Source organism: Lytechinus variegatus, chromosome 10 (assembly GCF_018143015.1).
Source record: "Lytechinus variegatus isolate NC3 chromosome 10, Lvar_3.0, whole genome shotgun sequence".
Classification (NCBI taxonomy): Eukaryota; Metazoa; Echinodermata; class Echinoidea; order Temnopleuroida; family Toxopneustidae; genus Lytechinus; species Lytechinus variegatus.
Genome location: NC_054749.1, coordinates 31,812,778 through 31,823,095, shown reverse-complemented (window position 1 = coordinate 31,823,095; position 10,318 = coordinate 31,812,778). Strand labels below are relative to the sequence as shown.

Below are 10,318 nucleotides of genomic sequence, written 5' to 3'. Positions count from 1 at the left end.
GGTGTAAAAATGCATAGTTTAAAATGTTGATAAAATTTTCAATATATCACACAGTTGTTGATAAAATATCAACATTGGGACACTATAGTTTGTGTAGAACCCCGAGAACCCCCCAACATGTTAATGATAATGACCTACATGTGCGCTTAAGTGTTGCGCATGTATCGCGCAGTTTGAAATTAATGGAATAAATTGCACGTGTCCAAAACTTCACTGTTGCCGGTCCGGTACCGTCATCGTGCAAATTTAATTAGAACTTCCAATTGATCGCAAAATTGTTCCAAGTGTCAGAAAAAGAAAAAAAATCATCATCATGTATGACGAAGAAGTTGCTGCCCTTGTTGTTGATAATGGCTCTGGGATGTGTAAAGCTGGATTTGCAGGAGATGATGCACCGAGAGCTGTATTTCCTTCCATCGTTGGGAAACCACGTCACCAGGTAAAAAACAACAATGGGGCGTTGGGTTGTCCGGACACGTAACAAATATGAAGCCTTCTTTTTTTGTCTTTGGATTGAATAAAAACTGTGCTTTTATTAGTGCTAATCATCATCAATATTTGTTCTCTATAATATTTTCTTACATTTTGTGCTAAAACATTTAAGATATTTGAATTGTGAACTATTTCAATTGGCATTTTAAAATCGACTGTCCGGATACACAACCTGTCCGGACACCCACGGTACGGGTAGAGTCTGACATGATCGAGAAAGGAGTAGGCCTAACATTAGGACTTTGCCATTATGGCAACTAGTGAACTACTTGTACCATGGAAACCTTGATTATGATTGGCTGCTAAGCCCTGTGTCAGTGTTAGCGTATACAAATAATGCATGCAGCAGAGCCAGAGGGCGTTAGTGGAAATGCAGAGCACGCAAAGTTTCTTTCCTAGAATAGCTAGATATGGATCAATGACATTGGATGCCGCACTGTGCACAAGCCGCTGGCGCCGAGTGCCCAGTCACCAGTGTGCACCATCTGACGAAACCGAGCTTTCTCTGCATTTACTTTTAACACAGAAATGAATTCTTAAAAAGTTACAGTACAGTTTTGTTAGACTTCTCCTGGGACTTCTACCGCACTGGTTTGCTTGTGCAATGGCAATTTTCGTTTCACACCTTCTGCACTGCTGTGCAGTGCACCAAAAAAGTTGGACGTCATGTGACGACGTGTATTGGCCAATCGCGATGCTTGAAATAATCCACCTATTTTTAAAACCTGTTACTAGTTGGCACTATGGCAAAGATACAACAATCACAAGTCCCGGCTTTCATAAAACTTACGGGTCGTTAGGTCTAGTCTAGGTCCTACTCTAGATTATAATATTACCCAAAAAGAACAGTGACTTTCAATATTGTGTCATTTTGCAACTTTTGAATTTTGACCTTGCCCCACATTTGCCCTAACGTTAGGCCTAGATCTATGTCCACGCTATCAAGTTTATTAAACAAGCCATTTTGGAAAAAAATAAGCAAATGCCAAAGTTTCATCAGTTTTTAGTATAATAGCAGAGTCAACAGAAACTGCAATATTATAATGTTAACTTAGACTTCATTTTCATGGTGAAAAATAAATATCATTATCAATATATTTAAAGTGTACAGTTTAGATCTACATTAGATTTCTAGATCTAATCATTGTATGAAACATTGCTAGATCTAGAGATTCTGCATAATTTCATTTCATTATTATTATTATAGTTTTTTTTTTTTGGGGGGGTAAAAACTGGTTGAAATAGGAATTTTAGGACTTGGATGTCTTTCTTGAATGACCATCTAGACATATATTTTTTAACCCTAAATTTGGTATACAACTCTTAGTAATATGACAAATGTATTTGTTTTTGTTTTACTTTTATTTTACAGGGAGTAATGGTTGGTATGGGTCAGAAGGATAGTTATGTTGGTGATGAGGCCCAGAGCAAGAGAGGTATTCTCACCCTAAAGTACCCCATTGAGCATGGTATCATTACCAACTGGGATGATATGGAGAAGATCTGGCACCATACCTTCTACAATGAACTCCGTGTTGCCCCAGAAGAACACCCTGTCCTCTTGACAGAAGCACCCCTCAACCCCAAGGCAAATAGAGAGAAAATGACACAGGTTGGTAATGGATTGGAAAGACGGTGTCTATAAATATCTAGAAGGTTGTGAAAACAATTTTAGGCTTCCAAACGTCTGATTCTTGAAACAGAAGTATTAGCTTGCTGTAAATATGATCTATCAGTATCAATCAGAAATATGTAATGGAAATTGCAATTTGTTACAAGTAGGTATATTGCAACACTACTTTCTGATAAAAAAGTAGAAAAATAATAAATGTAAGTATTATCAATTTGTACTGTGTGGTAAAAATATCTAATTGAAATATTTATTTATGGTGAGCAGAAATCAAGAAGAAAAATGTTAATATACAAAGATTTACAGTTTAGCTTTATTTATTAATTTAGGTGCAACAAGTATCTACTTGAATTGTTCTCTTTGATGTTGTATATTTAAGAAAATTATAAAGGTTAAATTATCTTGTTACACATATTCTCTATTATGTGTGTATATTTTGCACTTTGTGTTGTTGATGGGGGTAGGGGTATTAATTTTCCAGTTACTCTTAGGACATCATTGTGCATGTAATGTGATTCAATTTTAATCTACATTTTTATAAACATGGAAGAAATAAATGCATGTGATGTGATAGATATTTGACAAACCACAAATGTGAAAATAAAAAGTAAAGTTTATTTCCTCTGCGTGTATTTCACCCTACCCAGCTCATGTTCGAAACCTTCAATGTTCCAGCCATGTACGTTGGCATCCAGGCTGTGCTATCCCTCTACGCCTCCGGTCGTACTACAGGCATCGTACTGGACTCTGGGGATGGTGTTTCCCATACTGTACCCATCTATGAGGGTTATGCCTTACCCCATGCCATTCTTCGCTTGGACCTTGCTGGTAGAGATCTCACTGACTATCTAATGAAGATCTTAACTGAGAGGGGCTATTCATTCTCTACTAGTGGTGGGTAAACCTACTTATTAGTCTTGTGTCCTGTCCCATAATGGGATATTACAAGAAATATTTACTATCAGTCGCACACCAAGTGATTCGCCAAATATTGACAGTTATCATTAATTATACATATAACCCATTGGAGACTGAATGATTTTACTATAACACTTATTTTCCATAGATTCCAACCCGCATTATGCATGCTCAGTCTAATGGGGCCCAGAACCTATTGAACTATCTGCCATCCTAGTTTAATCTAGTTTAATAATAATAATAATCCGCTTTTATATAGTGCTTAATCCATCGGAACGACGTTTCTAAGCGCTTTACAGATATATTATTACCCCGGTCATCGGATTCAATCAGTCATTCCCGCACACAATGTGTGCACATCCTCCACTCCCTGGGGAGTATTCCAGTCAGTCGCCTGTGAGGCGCACACAATACTGGACAAGCTACAATGACTTTCACATCCTACCGGGTACCCATTTAGCACCTGGGTCGAGAGTGGCAAAGTGTGGATTAACGCCTTGCCAAAGGACGCCAGACCGCGGTGGGATTCGAACACACGACCCTCTGTTTACAAGGCGAGAGTCAGAACCACTACACCAAGGCTCCTCTAGTTTAGTCAAGATTATCTGATTTCTCATTCAGAAAACAAAATTGAAATCGTTCCTGAAAGGAATACATCATGGGCGGAAATCCCAAGGGACATGTCCCCCTCCCCCACCCAAAATATTAGGTGGACACAATATCAAATTCCCCCTACTATTTTTGCTCTTTAATGATGGAAAGAAATGCACCATTCAAAATCGAAATTAAACATGTATTTTGGGCGAGATGATCATACTTTTGGTGTGATAACCTTTTTTTTTTCTTTTTTTTTTCTTTTTTTTGCTTGTCAAATTTATTTTGGTTGAAATGTCCTTACATTTGGGGTGAAAAACCTGCCCTTGCAATACATTGATAACTTCAAGAAAAAAAAGACATTTTGTAAGAAAGGGGAATGTGTGACACCTTACCTTTCATATGATTAATTGGGTGAATGAGATGACAATTTATAGAAAAGTAATTGAAAACTCAAATTTATTCAATACTTTTGAACAATTGGTGCACTCCTGGTGTATTCATAAAAGTTGTCTGGCTCTTGTTGCAGAAAGAATTGTTATGAAAATATCAAATGCAATGTACTCTAAAAAATGAAATGAAACTTTTTATCAACCAATCGGTAGCCCATATTTGGGTTTCCCACTTGAAATTTTGGTTTTAGATGAATTGAAAACCAAACTCTTTCTGAAATGGGCACAAGAATAGCACAATATTTCTTGTAATATTGCACTGAAGCTCTATCTAATGAAGATATTAACTTACTACTTGAATAAATGTGTGCTTCATGTGGCATGTGCATGGTGTGATTTATATCCTTACATATGTCAATACATGTATGTACACACTTGATATTTAGAGATCAATTGGCCAAGATTTTGTAGAAATGTGAACATTATACTACAAATTTGTTCATTATTTAGAATGGGGATAATTGCTTTTTGAGCTCCAATCATCTATCGGTCAAAATTTGTCGGAATTAAGTAAGTGACTGTGTCTGCATTCTGCCTGTATATAGTAACTTGTTGGTCATATATACAGAAAAATACCTTTTTGTCCATTTGTACCATGTGATAGTCTCAGTGTACCCTAATATCTACTTAAGATGCGAATACATTCAAAGCTAATTAAATTTTTTTTTTTAAATCCAATGGAAATTTGGCCATACCATATTCTCTGTTAAGAAAGCATGAGATTATTCTTCTAGTTCTATATCAAACATTTCCTTTACAAAGGGAGATGGATGTAGTTAGTCTTGTGTTCTTGCCTTGTTGACTGATACATTTTTTTTTTAATTCTCTGTGAAAGAAATCAATACATTTTTAAACGTGTGAGCTATAAGTGCCATTGATTTCCCTTAGTTTCTATAAATTGATTTATTTCAATTAATTGCAATTCTAAAATTTTGGGGGGTATTTCATATAATTTTACGATCATCTTATGTGCTAACTATTGCCAGTTTATATAGAAATCTACATAAAAAATAAATATTTTTTATAAGATGGAAAAATATAGTTCGCATGACTTGAAGGTATTTAATCAAATTATATGTAATGTCTTTTTTTCTTCTTTGTTCAACAGCCGAGCGAGAGATCGTGCGTGACATCAAGGAGAAGCTATGCTACGTGGCCCTAGACTTTGAGCAAGAGATGGTGACCGCTGCTACATCGGCTGCCCTAGAGAAGAGCTATGAACTACCAGACGGTCAGATCATCACAATCGGTAACGAGAGATTCCGCTGCCCAGAGGTTCTCTTCCAACCTGCATTTGTTGGTAAGGATCATCATGATGCATACTTACTAAAATTATCAAGAAACAGCCTCTGTTTCAAAGAAAGATTAACTTCTTGCCCATGCAAGGGAGGTGATCGTTCCCAAGCATTCTATTTATCAAACGACCATCAAAGTGAAATTCAGAAACGTGGCATAGACTCTCACTTTGCAAGCTGGAAAAGCCAATATATTTTTAAAATGTAACGTAAAATATGTCTTATGGAATGTCAGGTACGTGGTAATAATAAATTGGTACTTCTATAGCGCATAATCAGTTAGAATTGCACTATGAGCTTTATACAAATTGCTCTCTAATATTACAATTACACTACAACAAAAATAAGTATGTTTTCAAATGTCTTTGGTACATGCTTTATTCTCAATTTGTTGATATTTTTAACTATAGATCCATCTTGGTTGTCAACTTGCCATTAGGTAGAGATGAGTCTAGCAAGAATAAACTTGTTTGTATTTTCTCATTCACATTCCTTTTTTTATTACTCTGATAGGTATGGAGTCCAGTGGCCTTCATGAAACCACCTACAACAGCATCATGAAGTGTGACGTGGACATTCGCCGTGACCTCTACGCCAACACCGTCCTGTCCGGGGGTACCACCATGTACCCCGGCATCGCTGACCGTATGCAGAAGGAGATCACTGCCCTTGCGCCCAGCACCATGAAGATCAAGATCATCGCTCCTCCAGAGAGGAAGTATTCTGTCTGGATCGGTGGGTCCATCCTTGCCTCCCTCTCAACATTTCAGCAGATGTGGATCAGCAAACAGGAATACGATGAAGCAGGGCCTTCCATTGTCCATCGCAAGTGCTTTTAACTTAGTATGGACAGTTTTGCAATTGTTATATTCTTAATGCCAATTCTATACTAATTTTGCTTGCTATTGGATGAATTTGAGATTTTGCACTTGACTTTTGTCAGCGTTATGGTCAAGTCTAATTGATCTGACTTTACAGTAGATGTTCCATTTCAGCGTCAATCAATCACATTCCTGAAAACAGATACCGGTAGTGCTAAATTTGATATTTTAAAAACATGTATAAATCATTGTATTGGCAGTTGGAGCTTGTAGGGGATAGTGATGCTGAATGATGATGACAATGATGATGATGATGATGACAGTGATAGTGGCAATGGCTATGATGATGGAGATATGTTGTGGAAACCATTTTCACCATAGCATTGGCTATAGCTTAGTCGACCATGTTGACCATTTAAAATGTCGTCCATGAAAAAGTTCTGGAAATCATATCACCTTTATTAATTGTACCCCTGTAAGTGATTAGTGTTAGATAAATTGTTTTCTTCTGTTCAAGTTTCTTAACACTGTGATGCTGAGTCTTGTGATATTTTATACCTTGAAATGAGCCTTCATAAAATACCAGAAAACTAAAAAGGATAAAAAAGACAAAGGAGGAAGGAGGAAGAGGAGAAGAAGAAAACCAGGGGCGGTATTCTGAAAACGTTCTTATCTTAATTTTGTTCTTATCTACGTCACTTTCTTAAATTGGTATTCTGAAAACGTTCTTATCTTTTTCTTATCTTTTGTTCTTATCTTTGTTCTTATCTTGCTCTCCACCCCCAATGCTGAGCGCGTAAATTTACCACTCGCGCATATAATACAAAAGTGCGCTAAAAAGATAAGAACAAAATCAAGATAAGTGGTATTCTGAAAACGTTCTTATCTTTTTTCTTTCTTATCTTTCACGGTATTTAAGATAATATTTAAGATAGCTAGAGGGTTATCACATCTCACGATGTCTGCGTTTTTTCTTGCTCAAAATCGACGGCCACTAGTAGTAATAAGTACCCACAAGTATTACTCCCACCATTTCTTTCATTCACCCTTTATTTTGCCCGTCTATTTTTTCTATCCCTTTTTCTTTTTTTCTTCCTTTCTATTTGTCTGTCTTTCTTCCTTTCTATCTGCATGTCTTTCTTCTTTTATTTAATTCTTCATTTATATCTTTTCTTTTGTTCTGTTTAAATCTTTTAATTTTTTTTCTTTTGCTTTGTTTCATTTATACTTCATCTTTCTTCCATTTTTATTTTCCCTTTTCGTTTTATCCCTTTCTTATTTCTTTATAGCTACTGAGTCTTTATTTCTTATTTTCCCCCTTTTCTCTTCCTTTTCTTTCTTTCTTCCTTCACTTTTTTGTCATCTTTCTATTTTTCTTCCTTATTTTTTTCGTCCATTCTTTCGTTTTTATATATGCTTTTCCTTTTTGTTTCTTTCTTCCAAAACTTTTTTGTAATCTTTTTTTCTTCCTTATTTTTTCTTCAATTCTTTCGTTTTTATATATGCTTTTCCTTTTTTTAATCATTCATTTTGTTTTTCCCCCTTTTGCTTCCTTCCCTTTAATAATTCTTAATTTTTCTTTCTAAATTTATTTTATTTCTGCTTTCTGAATTTTTTGTGTCTTTTTACTTTCTTTTTTTTTCTTTATTTCGTCGCTCATTCTTTTTTCGTTCATTCTTTATTTACCCTTTTTCTTTACTTTGTTTCTTCTCTCTGTCTTTCTTCTCTTAACTCTTTATTTTCCCTTTTCGTTTTTTTCTCTTTCTTTCTTTCTTTCTTTGAATTTACCTTTCTTTCCTTTATCTTTTTGTAGTCTTCATGTTTGCGTTAATTTTCCTTTCATTTTTTCTCTCTCAATTTTATTTCTTTGTTTCATTTCCCTTTTTTTTCTCTTCCTTCACTTTTTACATTTTATTCCCTTTTTATCCTTCTTTTTTTTTCTTTCTAACTTTCTTTTATTCGCTTTTAGACTATTTTCTTTTTCGGTTCCATGTTACTTTTTTAAATCTTTTCAGTTCGACCTTTTTCTTTTTTGTGTGTGTGTTCCTTTTAGTTTCTTTCTTTTCTTTTTCTTTTTGTTCCTTCACTTTATCATTGATAATTGTTTTATTTCTTTCATCCTTTTCCTTCTTTTATTTATTCTATTTTTCTTTCTTTTTTATTTTTAAGTCCTTTTTGCTTGCTTTCTTTCGTTTACTCTTTATTTTTCATTATTTTCTGTTTTGTTCCTTTCATCTTTTTTTCTGCTTCATTCTGACCCTTTTCTGTCTTCTTACTTTAATACCTACTTACTTTCTTTCTTCATATTTTATTCTTTATTCGTACCTGCTTTATTTACTTTTTTCTTTCTTTATTTTGTGCACGTGGACGTCTCGAAATAATAAAATCAGTCATTGCGTATAAAATGCCTATTTCGCGCAATGCGCCAGAAACAGTGTACGCGCAGCGCCCATGATATTCTCTTCACATAAGGTACGCTTCTATTGGTTAAACTGCCAATATAACGCGCATTTTGATTGGTAAAATCTTAAAAAATGGGCGTGTTGGAGATAAGAAGGGGGCAGTCCTTACAGAGATAAGAACGCGTTAAGAAGATTTTCAGAATACCGATTTGCAATGATTTTAGCGTCTTCTTATCTCAGTGAGATAAGATAAAAGATAAGAACAAAGATAAGAACGTTTTCAGAATACCACCCCAGAGCTTTATTGCTTGTGGTATCATGCCTTAGCTTTTTATGAGGGACTTCATCAGTTGTCAAGATGATGATGGTGATGAGGATGAGGACAATGATGATGATGAGGATGAAGAAGATAAGAAGAAAATGATGAAGAAAAAACAACAACATGGTTTTCATATTGGAAGATGAAGAAGAAAATTGAGGGTTTAGTATGTATTAGACAGGAATAACCGTCGTTTCTGGGAATTTATTCAACAATTTCTGACATGTATTGGTGAGTGGAGCCAACGGAGTTCAGCGGAACAACCAAAATACAGAGACTGAAGCTTTTGGTCTAAGTATGTATGTGATATTTTTTTCTTACCTTTGTGAGGAACTTCATCAATGATGATGAAGAAGAAGAAGAAAAATTGTATTAAATATTCTAAATTGTCTTCATGAGGTTTAGGCAGATACTCAAAAAGAGATGGAGATAATGATGAAGAAGGTTCAGTGTAGAAATCTGCATTCACTATAGCTGAGGGGATATATTCATAAAGTATATAGTATAATTCACTACTGTTATGACTACTATACAATGTACTTTCATTCATCTCTGCTACCATATGCAAACTTTGGTAAAAATGACATTGGTTTTAATTAAAGGGCAGCATATATTCTACTTCTTAGATTTCTTTCGTAAATTTCAATTTTTTTAGAGCAGTTTTTGTTGCTATTTAAACTTCATATTTAAAATTGAAGGGCTACTATTAAAAGAGCAAACAAATATCAATGTGAGGGGATTCATTATCTTAAATATATGATTCTGAACTATAATTTCAAATAGTAGATGTTTACACTCAACGTGGTGATCTCGTAGGGTTTAAAGGCACAAAATCATTTACGTTGCTTATTTCTCGAGACCTTGCAAATGGGTGAAAGCTCAAAAGCAAAAATCAAGCACATGAACCCATGTTTATTTTTGCATATTTGGAATAATTAGGTGTCAAACTAACTGAAAAGTTTGGTGAAAATGAAATGGATTTCATTTTAACTGGCTGAGAAACACAGGTGTGTGACTGTTGTGGTATCTGTTGAAAAATGTTAACTTGACAATTCTGACAAGATAAGAAATAGAGAAAAAAGTTTAGTCAAGTAATTTTGGTGATTTAGATTGGGGGAAGAAGAAAGACTGTATTTCCAGTCTTACAGCAATGACATACTGTACAAGATCTTGAATCTTGAGTCCAGATACTACACCAGGGGCTGTCGAACTTAGCCTCCACTTCTTTTTTTTAATACACGTGTACACAAACTTTAAAATTACCATCTTATCGTGAATTTTTGCATGGTCAAACCTTGACGAAGACTTCAGTCTGTTTTGTCAATTGTTTATCTGGAATATGACTTGCTTCGCTACATGTGTGTAGGAGAAGAAACAAAAATGAATAAAGATGTT

General features: G+C 34.9%; 1 protein-coding gene across 1 annotated transcript; it reads left to right on the top strand.

The window, feature by feature from the left end:
- The first annotated feature begins 297 nt into the window (after positions 1-297).
- On the top strand, positions 298-6,817 carry LOC121422812 (actin, cytoplasmic A3a-like). Its single transcript, XM_041618017.1, has 5 exons — positions 298-439; positions 1,865-2,104; positions 2,770-3,016; positions 5,195-5,386; positions 5,895-6,817. The coding sequence occupies exons 1-5, from the start codon at positions 314-316 to the stop codon at positions 6,218-6,220; spliced, it is 1,131 nt and encodes a 376-aa protein (XP_041473951.1). The 5' UTR covers positions 298-313; the 3' UTR covers positions 6,221-6,817.
- Positions 6,818-10,318: the final 3,501 nt, after the last annotated feature.